This window comes from Trichophyton rubrum, assembly GCF_000151425.1.
Source record: "Trichophyton rubrum CBS 118892 genomic scaffold supercont2.1, whole genome shotgun sequence".
Taxonomy (NCBI): domain Eukaryota; kingdom Fungi; phylum Ascomycota; class Eurotiomycetes; order Onygenales; family Arthrodermataceae; genus Trichophyton; species Trichophyton rubrum.
The window spans coordinates 2,988,758-3,003,312 of NW_003456428.1; the positions used below are offsets into that span (position 1 = coordinate 2,988,758).

At 48.2% G+C, this 14,555-nt stretch overlaps 6 protein-coding genes across 7 annotated transcripts; 4 read left to right on the top strand and 2 right to left on the bottom strand.

The window, feature by feature from the left end:
- Nucleotides 1–1,036: 1,036 nt before the first annotated feature.
- TERG_01131 (iron-sulfur clusters transporter atm1, mitochondrial) lies at nucleotides 1,037–2,875 on the bottom strand (the record flags this gene model as incomplete). Its single annotated transcript, XM_003239101.2, has 4 exons — nucleotides 1,037–1,300; nucleotides 1,372–2,418; nucleotides 2,475–2,743; nucleotides 2,809–2,875. The coding sequence occupies 4 exons, from the start codon at nucleotides 2,873–2,875 to the stop codon at nucleotides 1,037–1,039; spliced, it is 1,647 nt and encodes a 548-aa protein (XP_003239149.2).
- A 1,084-nt stretch (nucleotides 2,876–3,959) lies between these two features.
- On the top strand, nucleotides 3,960–5,455 carry TERG_01132 (uncharacterized protein; the record flags this gene model as incomplete). 2 transcript variants are annotated; one of them, XM_003239102.1, is made up of 7 exons in its annotated part: nucleotides 3,960–4,137; nucleotides 4,193–4,311; nucleotides 4,379–4,450; nucleotides 4,509–4,679; nucleotides 4,736–4,854; nucleotides 4,919–5,135; nucleotides 5,195–5,455. In XM_003239102.1, the coding sequence occupies 7 exons, from the start codon at nucleotides 3,960–3,962 to the stop codon at nucleotides 5,453–5,455; spliced, it is 1,137 nt and encodes a 378-aa protein (XP_003239150.1). The 2 variants fall into 2 exon arrangements, with proteins under 2 accessions (XP_003239150.1, XP_047605347.1); XM_047749247.1 differs by having other exon boundaries at nucleotides 4,919–5,267.
- Nucleotides 5,456–7,727: 2,272 nt separating this feature from the next.
- On the top strand, nucleotides 7,728–8,864 carry TERG_01134 (uncharacterized protein; the record flags this gene model as incomplete). Its single annotated transcript, XM_003239104.1, has 5 exons — nucleotides 7,728–7,946; nucleotides 8,009–8,218; nucleotides 8,287–8,431; nucleotides 8,495–8,663; nucleotides 8,720–8,864. The coding sequence occupies 5 exons, from the start codon at nucleotides 7,728–7,730 to the stop codon at nucleotides 8,862–8,864; spliced, it is 888 nt and encodes a 295-aa protein (XP_003239152.1).
- Nucleotides 8,865–9,267: 403 nt separating this feature from the next.
- TERG_01135 (uncharacterized protein) lies at nucleotides 9,268–10,163 on the top strand (the record flags this gene model as incomplete). Its single annotated transcript, XM_003239105.1, has 2 exons — nucleotides 9,268–9,451; nucleotides 9,532–10,163. 2 exons carry the CDS (start codon nucleotides 9,268–9,270, stop codon nucleotides 10,161–10,163), a joined length of 816 nt encoding a protein of 271 aa, XP_003239153.1.
- A 338-nt stretch (nucleotides 10,164–10,501) lies between these two features.
- TERG_01136 (uncharacterized protein) lies at nucleotides 10,502–12,123 on the bottom strand (the record flags this gene model as incomplete). Its single annotated transcript, XM_003239106.1, has 4 exons — nucleotides 10,502–10,777; nucleotides 10,838–11,339; nucleotides 11,396–11,520; nucleotides 11,578–12,123. The coding sequence occupies 4 exons, from the start codon at nucleotides 12,121–12,123 to the stop codon at nucleotides 10,502–10,504; spliced, it is 1,449 nt and encodes a 482-aa protein (XP_003239154.1).
- An 809-nt stretch (nucleotides 12,124–12,932) lies between these two features.
- On the top strand, nucleotides 12,933–13,523 carry TERG_01137 (uncharacterized protein; the record flags this gene model as incomplete). Its single annotated transcript, XM_003239107.2, has 1 exon — nucleotides 12,933–13,523. One exon carries the CDS (start codon nucleotides 12,933–12,935, stop codon nucleotides 13,521–13,523), a length of 591 nt encoding a protein of 196 aa, XP_003239155.2.
- Nucleotides 13,524–14,555: the final 1,032 nt, after the last annotated feature.

A 14,555-nucleotide genomic window follows, 5' to 3' on the forward strand; every position in this document is an offset into this window, starting at 1 on the left:
AATGTCATGGTCGGGGTCGAAGAAGTCTTCTACTCGCGAGTTTCGTGTTAGAAAAATCGGAAATTTTGGCAGATATGCCCGCAAAGGAACAATTCAAATACCTCTGCAGCTCTCAAGCAAGGACAAATATGTGCGCAAGCTATCATCAATCTCCTCGTGTGAATCGCATTGCCGTTTTAGAACGTCGTCCAATTCTACCGGCAGAGAGACTCGGTTAGCCAACCAAGTTCAGAACTAGCATCATTATGATAATCACAGATTGACAGTCTCCCTAGAAGCGCACGAATGGATAGATCCACAGAGGTGTCTCTACTCACCATTCCAGAACTGTTCTTCGGTTCTCAAACTGCTGGCTTCGAAGTCCATTCCTATGCTCAAGCATATCTGGATAATGGGTCACTGGCCGTGGTAGTTCCCGCAAAGTCGAGGACACCGAGACGAGACACGCGACGAAGGGAGAAGAGGGGGCCCTGTAATAACAAGGAAAAGAGGGCCCAGGGCCGGAGATATGGAAATCAATATTGACGGGGCAAATCTGCCTTGAGATGCAGGTGGACGCTGAAGAAACTCTGGGGAAGTTCATGACGGTCACTTATAAATATTACATAAGCATCGCCTGACCAGAAGGTGATCTCATCGTACGTATTATTGGATTGGCATTCTTGTCCTTGGAGCTCTTGGTTGTGAGACAATGCTTGGATACGAAGTTGCTGGTTTCCTGCAAGTGTAGCAGTGGATGTGCAGAAAGTGTAGAAAGTGGTTTGAAGGAGTAGTAACCAGCGCTGCGGCGACCCTGTTCGCAGACATATAAAGTATTGATATCTACACAACATTCGTCTACTTTGGGTGTTTGACCATCCTTAAAAAAAAAAAAATCAAAGAACCCTTGCGCAAGAAAACACCGGAAAAAATGGGTATAATATCACCAAGATCCTCTATGTATCCTCCAGTTTGATCTTCCAGTTCCCCTATCAACCTAAGCCATGTCTTATAAAGTGGCAATGTCGGTTTCTTGGGCTATTTTGAGACGTCTATGTTAGCATGCGGGCTGTGAATATGGGCTGAGTCCGGGAAGTGGCTTACTATTCCATAGTTCGGCGTACACGCCGCCTAAATCGAGAAGTTCGATATGCGTGCCGCTTTCCACCACATGGCCATCCTTTAGAACAATGATCTGGTCGCTGTCGTAGATTGTGCGAAGTCGATGAGCTACAAACACACTTGTTCGAGCCTTGTCCTTTAGAATGCTGTTGATGTTTTGAAGCAGGGCTTGCTCCGTATATGTGTCGAGGGCAGAGGTCTGTTTCAGTTTGAATTAGTAAAAGCGCTGATCGGCAAATTATTTCGAAAGATGCAAGGGAGTTAACACACCGCTTCATCGAAGAAGAGTAAGGGCGGGTCTTTCAAAATCAATCGCGAGACTGCTAGTCGCTGTTTTTCACCACCTGATATCATCATCCCTCGTTCTCCAACAGGTGTATCATATCCAGCGGGTAACCGCTCGATGAGGTCGTGAATATGGGCTCGTTGTGCAGCCCGCTTGACCTCCTCAGTAGTAGCATCGATCTTCCCATAGCGAATGTTGTGCTCTATCGTGTTATTAAACAACGGAGTGTCTTGCGGCACAACTCCAATCGCCTTTCTTAGGCTGGACACAGTCAGGCCGCGGATATCTTGACCATCAATCAATATACGGCCCTCGTGCACGTCATAGAATCGGAAAAGGAGCCGGAGTATTGTTGATTTTCCGCACCCACTTGGCCCGACGATGGCGATTTTCTTGCCAGCTGGAATGGTGAAGGATACGTTTTTCAAGATTGGTCTGTCTGGCAAATATCCAAACGTGACATTTTCGAATCGGATTTCTCCACCTTGGCGAAGTTGTAAAGGTTTCGCATAAGGTGCTTCCTTAACGTTAATATTGACCTTTTGTAAGTTGAAAAGAGTCTCCATATCCATCAATGACTGCCTGAGCTCTCTGTACACAGATCCTAGGAAGTTGAGGGGCATGGAGAGCTGGAATACCAATTGATTAACCATTACAAGGTCGCCGACTGTTAATTGTCCCGTAGCCACGCCATCAGATGCCAGGTACATCATGGCAGCCAGCGCACTCGAGAAGATCATATTTTGGCCAGAGTTTAACAATGCCAGTGAAGTTGTGACTTTGATTGAAGCGGCTTCATATTTCTTCAATGCCTGGTCATATCGAGAAACTTCAAACTGTTCATTATTAAAGTATTTCACAGCCTCGTAATTAATCAGGGAATCAACTGCTACTGTTGCCCCCTGATTATCGGCCGCATTTGCTTGCTTTCGAAACTTCGTTCGCCAGGCTGTAGTAGTAATGGTAAAAGCAGTGTAGGCTAGCATCGTTGCAGCAGTGATAGCAGCAAACTTAGCGCCATATTGATACGTCTAAAGAGCTCATTAGCAACTAGAATTTATTGCTCGTCAATGAAAGGAGGCCATACCAAAATTCCGCAAACCATTGAGATTTCCAATGCGGTTGGGAACACATGAAAGACCATGGACGTGAGCAAAAAGCTGATGCCTTTTGTTCCCCTGTCGATGGCGCGAGTAAGACCTCCGGTTTGGCGACTTAAATGAAAATTCAGGTCAAGTTTAAGAAGGTGGTCAAACACATTGCGAGCAACCTTTCGGATCGCCTTCTGAGCAACACTGGCAAATACAGCGTTTCTCAACTCTTGAAACAACGTTGCTCCAATTCTTGTTACGCCATCTATAGTCGTGTCTTTCAGTTAGGGGTCGAAATTTCAAGACACTCAGACAAAGGCAAGTTCATACATGCTATTATCATGGACCCCCCAACTGTCCAGGCGGTTTCGCCTATTGCCGCAAAATCAACATTCATAGAGTCGACTATGCTTTTGAAGTAAAATGGAACCTGGACATTGAGAATCTGGAGATTGATCAGCCAGAATGTACCATAATGTCCGAGACTCCATGACAACAAACCTTTCCGCCTACAAGCAAAGATAGAGCTATCCCGACTCGAAGTTTTGTGTTCCAGTCATCCTACCCGTCAATTAGTAGGGGGTCTCCAATGCACTGTACTATAATTTGAGCTCACCTTTGGCCAAAGATACTTTGCCATCTCTTTCATGATGGCCCAGTCAACTTTTCTCTGTTCTTTGGACGTGACGGTAGTCTCCGAGAGCAAAGTTCCCGGCTTCTTGTTTCCTAGGGTTGAAGCGCTTGCGGTTTCCTTCCCCCCAGCATTCTGTACTTTGTCCGTAGCAGACTGTGCAACCTCCTTACTAGATTTTGCAGTCTGTTTCAAGGCATCAACAGGTTGCTCTTTCGACAACTTTCGCCCCGTTGTGAACGCGCAGCAGGCTCCGCCATGGCGATACAGTCCCTGGCCCGATTGCCCCGAAAGACGCACACGAGACCAAGAAAGGTTTCTGTGCGCAACGCGATAATGCAATTGCGCGGTTCGCAGAAGCATGTCGTCGCGCAGTAGATAGACTCTGCAGCTAATGCAGAGTAAGTATTCTAGTAATTCGCTTTCCCTATCTCTCGAAATTTCATGATGTCATGATAGGGGCGGTTTCATGCGTCTATCCACGATCCTTTAACTATTTACAGAGCGAGTCAGCGGAAGTCTTCACCAGCTGGACATGGAGAGCGCTTACCAGGCACTGTACAACTACCACTTCTCCCGCTCTTCCCGAAGAGTGGTCCTGAGGTCCACGGCTTGCCCACGAGCAACGAGACAAAAGGCTGTCAGATATTTGCATCAACCGGCAAGCCACGCCTTTGCGTGATAAATTGAGTTCGGAGCCTCATTTCGAGCTTGTTTGCCTTGTTTGTTTGCATCGTCATTTTCTTGAACCTGATGGAAAGTTGCATTTCTGCGAAGAATCACCGAAAACCCGCAGCAAGAGGCCAGGCATTGAGTGTCTACCCAGCTTGCGGACTACACAGTCGCATCGATGAAGCGATCAATTACCGCAAGGGGCGTCAGGGCGTCGAGCTGTCTTAAGCCGGGTCGGAGATGCGGCCAGAGGAGACAGATTCATATCCAAGCCATACCGAGCAGCCAACTCAATTCGGTGACAAGCGACAACTTCCACGCTGCTTCGACGACCGCTAGATCTGCTATATCTCCGGGTTAGTGTGTATCATTCTGATTTACGCTAACTTATGTGCTAACCGTTTGCTACAGATGCCAAATTCGAAGTTGTTGGCTCACCCTATTCCTTACTTTCCGTCTCCCTATCGGCATCCCAGAATCTCTATACAAGACGTGGAACCCTTGTAGGATTAAGTGGAAAGGCAGAAAATGTATGGTTGTCAACATATATACGGAAAAAGCGCTGGAATACATAGCTAAATGGAAATATTATGAAAGGTCGTCTCTACTCTGCAGATCCTTGAGCCATTCCGGCGGGCGGCACTTGGAATTCCGTTTCTATACCAAAAGGTTAGAAAGCCCTTCTCTCATCATGAATTTGCTTGATTCTGACCCTTTCTATTCGTAGATATCCTCCACTAGCCCTGTATCTGCGTTGATTTCCGTAAAATCTCCAGTGACGTCGCTCGCTCTTCTACAGCTCAATGGGACGGTAGATTGGATGCTGGCGCAGCGGAACGCTCTTCTTGCATGGACAGGTCATTCGTTGACAGTAAAACCAAGAATCAACAGTCAGTTGGTATATATCACCATACCTTGTTTCACAATGATGGTATAGGGAGCTGACCTGGGAAGAGTATAATGCATTGGGGAAATTCTGAGGTTACAGGCCGAGGACTTATTGCACTAGCTGGGAAGGGACAAATATACTCTATAAACCTCAAAGAAGGGGAGCAGTATATCGCTCATCCAGGGTATGTGGAACTAATCCGGAATCTTCCCTCATACACTAATGATACACTAATATATTGTATGCAGGAATGTGATTGCCTACACGATGACTCACACTCCTCCGCAGCCTTACAGGTTCAAGTCGACGACCCTAAGATTCCAGGTGCCCAATCTGGGTATTGGCAAACGCCTATCTAATACTAACCTTGTGTCAAATCTATCAAAATCAGACACTTGGATGACGCTGATGAAGATCTTCCATACTCTCAGAACATGGACAAGAAGGACTATATGGGGTGATAGGGTAAGTGCTCAAACCAATGTAAAATTTGTGACTTATCAGCTAATCATTTATAAAAATAGCTATTTTTGCAATTCCAAGGTCCCACTACCCTGCTTGTGCAATCTAGGGCCGCGCGCATTAACGATATCTTAACGGATGGGGAGGTAAATGAAATCGCCGATGCCACACCAGGAGTCACTAGGGCGGCGGTGGAAGCAACTGAAGCACCGGCTCTGAAGGAGATTGCTAGCAAGGCTGCTGCGGAAAATAAAACAAGCCAACGGCAGAGCGTTGCAAGTGTACATCAAGATGGAAAAGTCGACATCAAGTCCGCCGAATAGACTCCTCCAGACGGGCTTAAGGAGGATGAATAGATAGTTTTTGCCATTTTTATGCTGCCCCTGTATTAATAGTACTACCTACGTTCGTGCTATTGTCTTATTTGTGCCAACACAATGCATAGATGTTGATATTTTGTATGCGGCCTACGGCCAAGCACATTCGACAGCTGTAGAATATGTGCATTACTGATGGAGTGCCGAAAAGCTTATGCTTAGCTCTATATAATCTGAAGGCAAGTGTATATGTTGCCGCCATATGATCTCGTTAATCGGGGCTCCTGGTCTGGGTAAGAAGAAGAAACTCCACGACCTGTTTTTGACCGTGGAATGCCTCAAAAAATGGAGCGGTTGCCAAAATAAGGCAATTTCAGGTCTGCTGGGTCTAAGAGAGCAGCCATGATATATAAGTAACGAAAGTCGATCAATGCAACCTGACCAAGCAGTACCATGCATGCACTGCTCGAAATTTGGGACCGTCTGGGTGGCCATGTCAGGCACCTAGGGCCTAAGTCCGGCATCTATTAATACCATATATATCGGTGAAAAGTCCGATATAATAGCATTGTCCAAAGCCTCAGAATCATGTTGATGACTCCAAAATATCCACTTTATCCCTGAGCATTTCTGGACGAGATCCAGATATCTATTAATTTGCGCAGAATATCCGTATCTCAAAGCCGGCTTGAGGTACATATTACTTTCTGGCAACATCGTTTCCACTCTCAACTTTGTAATAGTAGAGTATCGTGGCCTGTGTTGCCTGAAGATATAGGCCACCAGCGAAATACAGTTTCGGAATTACGCCGCAATAGCCCAACTTACACACAGTGCCTTCTTCATCGAAACCAAGAGTAAACCCCGTGCGGAACCGCTTTGCTGTTCTGATAGTGCACTGAGACCCCAGAAACCAAGATAGCAGCCAGCCATCTGAAGCATTTCACTTGGAAATGTGGCGAAGATAACGGCTGGGCGTGTTGGATTGGCCATGTGCCGCGCCGTAGTGGCCCAAGGGATCTGGGTATCATGATGCCTTGCAACGGCTTGTGGGTCCGGCAGTAAACTGCTAGTTAACTATTCGAAGGTGCGCGTAGTGCAGCCAGACAGATCGCAAGGCGTGGGAATCCAGTGTCCTGAGTCCGCAGTGCGGGTTCTGTTTGCTGTTTGCTGTCAAAAAAAAAAAGCTGCTCGACGTTGGTGGTGGACAAGACGAGATAGATAGACGCTTAGATTACATAATGCGTTCAGACCTCGGCGCCATACCATATTGGGCAAAGTGCCCATCCCATGCGGAGATAAAAACCTTAAAATAACCTCGGTCTGAAACGCTTCCCTGACGTTTCGAACCGGCAATTCGACAAACAGTGGACACGGCAACGTCGTCGTTCTTCAGAGTGATTCGGGGAAAAGGATGCTCGATCTGCGCGCCAGCTGTGGCAGACGCTGTTTGACGTGCATATATCTGACCAACAAGAAACCTTCTCTGGGCTTGACATCTCTACGTCTCAGGAAGCGATCATCCCGTTAATACCCTGCACAAGGAAATCGATGCTATGTTGCAGATTCCTCCTGCTCCATCACAGAGGGCGATCTATAAGTAAAATACCCTCAGCACGGCAGATGCGTTGCCGCTGATACTCTTGCTGCTCGTGATTGGTATCCTTTGATACGTGCCTCTGACGCTGGTATAAATATCAATGCCATTCTGTCTTGTGCCCCAACCGCGCTTCTCTGCCGCGGCTGGATCTCTCAGCACGTTCCGGAGAGTGCAGACGCTTTGATGGTGTTCCTGGCCCGGCCTCCGCGGGCGGTCATTTAAAAATTTTCCGTTCCCTTTTGCATCAAAGCTCCACTACCACACCTTCCCCATGGCGGAGCTACTTGGCAGTGACAGCTAATAATGGGTATCAGTATGGGGGTTCCTTTCATCCAGACGAAGTATGAAAACCTTCACGCCATCTGTGCCGCTGTTGTCGGTTCCGTCAACGGTATCCTCCAATCAGTGCTCCAAATATCCATGACTGGAGCAAAAGCTGAGACTCGTAAGGCCGCATGGTGGGAATGACTGGATGCATGATGTTCGAAATTCAGCATCATGAAGCATAATTTCGGGATACAGCAGAGTGCAGAATTTTATCAGGGGGAGATGAAAGGGGATATAAAGATATACGAATGGCTGCCCACCCTTCCTCTCCTTTCTCTTGGAATCGTCTCGTAAAAATTTCTCAGAGCTTCCCTTCTTACCCCCGGAGACTACACATCTTTTGCCCTCAGGATGCGTTTCTCTGTCGTTTTCGCAGCTATTGCTGCTCTCAGTTCCGTGGTCACTGCTGAACGTGGCTGCGGTGCTATCCCCCACAAAGGCTTTGCCACTGAGTTAATGGAAGCCATGGACAACGCTCGTGCTTCTAGCTTCAGCAACACCACTGCCGCCAATGTTACTATCAATACCTACTTTCATGTCATTACTGATGGTAACAAGGGTCAGATTAATGTATGACAATTATCATCAAGAACTGTTATGACTTACTCGTTGTCTTCTAACTTCATATCTAGAATGATACCCTGCAGAAACAGATCGAGGTGTTGAACAAGGATTACAGCGGAACTGGATTCAACTTCAAGCTCGTAGGATCTGAGAGAACCAACAACGCTGGATGGGCGAATGGCGAGGATGATTTTGGCATGAAGAGCTCCCTGCGAAAGGGTGGCTACGATACTCTCAATGTCTATTTCGTTCCCATGCTCAGGCAGGGCCTCCTTGGTGTATGCTTTCCCTTTACTACCAATCTTTTCATAGCCTTAATAATGGAAGGCAGCTAACATCGAAATAGTTCTGTTATTTCCCCGCGAAAAACCCAGGCAAAAGACAACTCATCATGGATGGATGTGTGATTAACTCCAATACTGTCCCCGGAGGTAGTGCGCAGAATTACGATGAGGGCAGGACCACCACCCACGAGGTTGGACACTTCATGGGTAAGTGTTTCATCATTAGTTTTGATAGTGGGATTTGTACGGTATTCTAACTACATCATGAAGGTCTGTACCACGTCTTCAACGAAAATAAAGGAAGCTGCCAACAGGACGGCGACATGGTTGACGATACTCCTGTCCAAAGTACACCCTCCAGCGGTTGCCCCAAAGGCAAGGACTCCTGTCCACAGCAGGGAGTCGACTCCATCCACAACTTTATGGATTATAGTTACGAGTAAGCTCATTTTTTACACCTCATCACCCTGCTTTTACAAATGCTGACTGTTCCAGTTCATGCTTGACTGAGTTCACTCCTGGTCAGATCCAGCGAATGCAGATGCTGTGGAAGCAATTCCGTGCAGGAAATAACAACAACAGGTCTCCAAAGGCAATGAAGCCAATTATTCCATCCTACATCTCCGACCCGGTTATGTGAATTCGTGATGATTTTCAGGGGCGATGAAGCTGGGTTTCTTCATGCCCCTACAGTACATTTACACTAATCTTGAACAATGACCGAACATACCTACTTGTATATAGCGTGTAGGCGTTTTCTGCTTGTTACATACTTATCTAGGCTACGAGTGAATATAGCTGAATACATAGTTCCGGAGTTGAACCAACTTGACGCTGCTTGAATAATATTTTCTGGCCAGTTGTTTAACTAGTTATCTCAAGGACAAGTATCGAACCGCATTTCTGTACTTATGTATACGAAGTTCCCCGTGGAGAACGGGCGTGGGGCACTTTTCACCGTTTCTTGAAGTACTTTCGCCTTGCACACGGGGAGAGAAGAACAGCTACATCAGTTTGTTCGGGGCCACTAACGTCCTTGTACTATGAGCACGGCGAATATCTCTACCCGGGTGTCGCTGAGATGGCCACCAGAGCCTGCGTACGAGACCACGGACACGGTTTCGCTTTCGGTGGGCGGATGGTATGTCGACCTGCGGATTCATCGTGAGTCCGGCAAGGTTGAGTGGGCGATGGCAGGCCAGAGAGTCGTTGAGAGCGCGTCTCCTTGTAAGTGAAGACTGCTAACTACCTGCTCAGCTTGAGAGATATCTAGTAACCGGCTAACAACTGATGGTAATACTGTACAGCTATCGTCGTCTTCACCCACGCCATTGACTCGCTCCAGCTCTTCGATACCGCGGATATAGGCACCTTCAAGAAGCTCTCCAATGAAGACGACCTCGAAACCGGCAAGATGATCCGTCACGACCTACCGGGAGCCCCGGTCTGTGAATATGAGGAGCTCTGGAGGAGTCTTGATATCCCTAAGACCGTGCCAAAGGAACATGGCTATGCGTGGGTCCTCGAGTCAGAAGAAATGCTCCCTAACATCTCAATGCTCAAGCAGGAGTACGAGAGCGTCAAGGTGGTGAAGACATTTTTGGGCCGTGTGCCTGGCCATTACATTGCTCTGAGACAGACACAGTGGTACCAGGAGAAGCAGGTTGATGGGAAGACAGTCCTGACGAAAGCCGGAGGAGAGGTTTCTGGACGACGAGAGATGTGGAATGCCACCACAGGACAAAACGCTGCTGTCAAGTATGCGGTTGGAGCAGAGTGTGACAGTCTCCCATCTCTGGTGGCTGCCGGCGAGACCCTGCAGCTCAACGGCGAGGGTGAAGGGCCCTGGCGTTCACCTGGGCGGGTGGTTATCGTTGACGGCACGAGGTTCCTCGTCCGGGCTTTTGAAGAACTACCCATAACAATCAACGGGGAATAGTCAAAGGATGTTTGCCAATATGTCCTTACAGCAAATGCTAGGCCGGACTGGCTTACAAGACAGGCTGCCTTCATCACCCTGAGCCATCGAGGCACGGGTGAGGCGGAACGACTCAAATAGATCCTCATAACTACGTCTCGACCCAGCATTTTCAACCTAATTTCTTCGACATAACCTAGAGACAGAAATCCATATTCAAGGTGCGTGAAACAGGAGGCCTCCTGTTTGTATTCAACCCCCAGTAATCCCGTTGCCCTTTAGACAAGATTAACCAAGAACTAACTAACTGAATCACAACAGGCTAAGTCATCTCGAGTGCCCACGATTGGCTCTAGCATCTAATCAACAAATATAAACTGCCCGGCGACGGATCCAAAAACTACAAGCAAGAGAGGAACCCACTTATTGTTGGCCTTGTACAAAATACCCAGCGTGAGTAAGTATAAGACCGCCGCAGGACCGCTGTTCGCTGCTTTGGAAACCGACCGCTCCACGGGTTTGAGCTGGGAATCTTGCTCGCCACCTCTAACACTGGATTTAAGGATCTGGAAGGCAATAATCGCTATGACACCAATAACGGAGCCACATAGGCCATCAAAGAAACTTGCTAGGAACTGGAGGAAGAGGTCAGATGAATGTTCCTTGCGAAATCGTACCGGAGTTAGCCTTCATACCTTGTTATGAACCAGCTTTTCCAGGAGGTCAAACCCAGCAATGGTAAACAAAAAGTAAGGGAAAAACATGCCAATTGTAATTACCACTGCTCCTCCAAATGCATTCCCCAGGCCGCCATCTACAAGGCCACCTTGAAAACCGACGAAGGTCGCAAATATGACAAGAGGGGCTGGTAGAACATTTCCAATGGCAATGCAATCAATGAAAATTCTTTGAGACAGCCATCCACCTTTGAGAACTGCTTCAACCTGGATAAATGGTATTGCAGTATACGCGCCACCGAAGGAGAGAGTGCCGGCCACTAAGCCAAGCACGAAGAGGTTGATGAGAGACGGTGATTTTGCGATTCCAAGAGCGAGAGAGACCGGCAAGGGTACGCCACGGAAGACAACATAGATGGCATAAACCACATATTGGAGGATAAAGATGATACTTGCCGGGATCCAAAGACGGCGGGAGATGAGCATGTAAAGGATACCATAGACAGCGAGAGAGATGAAGCTGTCGGAGAAAGGTCAGTCGTCTCTAGTGGCAAAGACATGCTATTAAAAACTGACATGTTGATGCGTAGGGCACTATTGACCATCGTGCAGACCATCGCAATAATCAGGAATGGGTCTACTTTCTTTGTCCGGGGCTTGACAACTGAATGGTCGGCTATCTTATGCACAGCTCTCAGAATCTAAATTCCCATTAGTATAAATACGCGTTGCCTTGTCAATACCCGTCCGCTACTTACCATGGCAGCTACAATAGGTTGCAATGCTCGAAAGCTGGCATTCACGTATTTATTCTCAAAACCTGCCAAACTATACAAGTAGCTGGCAACCAGCATCAGAGTAAATCCAGGCAAGATGAACGCCAGGCCAGCAACAATACCACCGATTCTGCCAGCACTCAAGCACCCGAAGAACATGCATAGTTCAGCAGCTTCTGGGCCTGGGAGGATCTGGTACACAGCAAAGACTCGTTGGAATCTGGCAAGTGTGATCCACTTGTCTTGGACGACCAATTTCTCTTTGATAAGAGCGATTTGGGCGACAGGACCACCCCAGGCGAAGAGGCCGAAATTATAGAAGAAGAACCAGAACAGACGGTGCAAGGGGAGCCTAGGCGCATTCGAAATGGTCAGGTCATCCTCCTCCTGTGAAGGGCTTGCTTCAGAGGTCGCAGATAAAGACTCCGTGTTCGTCCCCTTGTTGACATCCCCGCTGGCTGAGGGTAGGGCTTCGATATCAGTAGCGGGATGCCCCGTTGCTAAGGATGTTGCAGTAGTTCCTGTCATAACTACCTAGCCTGAGCCTAGAGAGAATCGGCCTGAGAATGAAGTGCCAACTCATTATGATTGTCTCTGTTGGCTCTTTTATATACACCTCTAAAAACCACTTTGCTCTAAATGCACTATGAATTTGATAGAGGGAGTAAACACTCGGAAGCTTTGTGGCTTGCCATGGACCAATGATCGCTTTGGTGTCCCGGCATCGCCAAAGGAAATCCCCTTTCATCAGCCACAGGCCATTTTTAACTTGCTAAACTAACGAGTTAGCCATGGATGAAACCTGATGGGAGATAAGAACCGGCTCTCTCTGCCAATCATGCACGAGCAGCCCGTCACTGTTTTCGCGAGCCCCTCACTCCGCATAGCTCTTGCCGTCTGAAGCTTGGGGGTTCCTTCATCCAGTGATACTCGAGTCGTGGTCAATAAGAGGCCTAACTGACTAGCTACTTGACAGGCGCACTGCATGTCACCCCATAAGGTATTAGCTGGCCCCCTTTCACCTGGACTGAAACTGATTGGTCTGGGGTTAGGACGTTGAACGCACTCTGCGCATACGGGAGAACAAGCGCCGCAGCAGGGAGCGTCAGAGGGAATACATTGCCAGCCTCGAAAAGCAACTGAGGCAACTGCAGCAAGAAGGTGTTCAGGCTACTGTTGAGGTTCAGGCAGCAGCTCGACATGTTGCAGAAGAGAATCGATATCTGAGAGAGCTCTGCCTTGTTGCTGGGCTTAGTCGGCAGACTGTTGAGGAATGGCTCCAGAGAAAGAGACAGCTCGAAACTGAGAGACAAGGTCCCCGTCAACAGAGGTGCAGCATGGATGTAGCAAGCCGGACAAGTGATCGGACGAAGCAAGATATTGACCCCGGCACGCAGAAGGATGCTGTCCCGCATTTGGACACTCCATCTGCTACCTCTTCGCAGCAATGTTTGGGCAAATTTGACTCCAACGATGAGATCCGAACCCTTGATGCGTCAGAAGCACCTATAGTGAGTGTTTCGCCGGCTCACAGTCAGACCCCCTCCAAGGCCGAGTCGAGTACTTGCATCGAGTCATCGTCATCTCGCAGTTGTCAGCAGCGCCAGGTGGGAAAATCTGCTTGCAACAAGGGTCTCCCTACCCTCCCCCCTTGCAAAATACTTACCCGTCTCGCTGCCGAGCCCCATACCGACATAGCACAGCTTACTGCCACCCCGGATGATGGGCTGGATCCTTTCCAAGCAGGAGATGAAATTTCCTGCTCCCGCGCCCATCAGCTACTGATGCAGTATGCCACCTCGGAGGAGAAGTTAGATGCGATTGCTGAGGTACTTGAAAACGGGTGTGTGCCCAACACTGGCCCGGAAGGTGGATGTAAAATCCGAGGCTCTACGATATCTCAGGCTCTGCTTGATCTGTGTCTTTGATGAGCTCCGTCTTGCTGGCAATCAGTTAACTAAACCGCTAGAAGGATGAGATTCACCACAGACATAATTTGTTCCCGGTTTCGCTGGTCCCCTAGACACATCTTTCTGTGACGTGTAACGGTTCTCTTTATAACTACCTAGTTACCAAATTGAGATTGGAATTACTATAAACATTTTGGAACTTGATATGTCGATTTTATTTCCTCATTTCCCCGACGAGATTCTTGGGCAAAAAAAAAAGAAAAAGAAAAAGAAAAAAAGATCTGCTGCCACCAACAAAAGTAGGAACAGTTTGCCAGCAGGATCTTGGTCTCCCGCAGGGAGATACGCTGTTTTTCGTTCCTATGCTGTTGAGAAGGACAGCAAGGAGCAGATGAGATACTTCCGGGCCTTTCAAATCCTGCAGTTGACTTGAACCTCAAAGGACAGGACGGAAGGGCCTCCGACTCTCTATATTCCTTCTTTACGGGTTCAATCTCCATATAAACACCAACACATGGCATTCTGGTTCAAACACATGGCCAAGATGAGCCACAGTTTCACCAGCCAGCCGCCGGACGGATGGCGTTTGCATGGGGGCGGACGGCGCTGCATATCTGGCCAACGACGTTCGGGACCTCTTGACTCGTTGACAGTTTAATAATGTGACTTGCCTTGCCGCCGAACGAGGCCGGTGAAATACGAGCGATGGGCCAGTGGTTTGCATCCCTGCAAGAACTAACGCTTGAACCCCTGGCTTGGTGACGCATCATCCGTCTTGCTCTCCTCGAACTCTTCGCAGGGAAGGGCCAGAGTAGCAATTAATACTGATACCGGATGGACACCAAGGGGGATCGCGACCAGCAGTGGACACTCTGCCTGTGTTTTCACTCCGCAGCACAGCTGGACTTTATACACCAGCTTTCGGTCAGAACATGGAACTGTTTTGCGGCTCTATAGTTAGCTGGCTAACGATTGTTATTACTCCGTGTTTTAACTAAGCTTTTCTTCTGTGTGGATTTCCCAGGACCCAGCAGCAAGCTTGCTACTCTG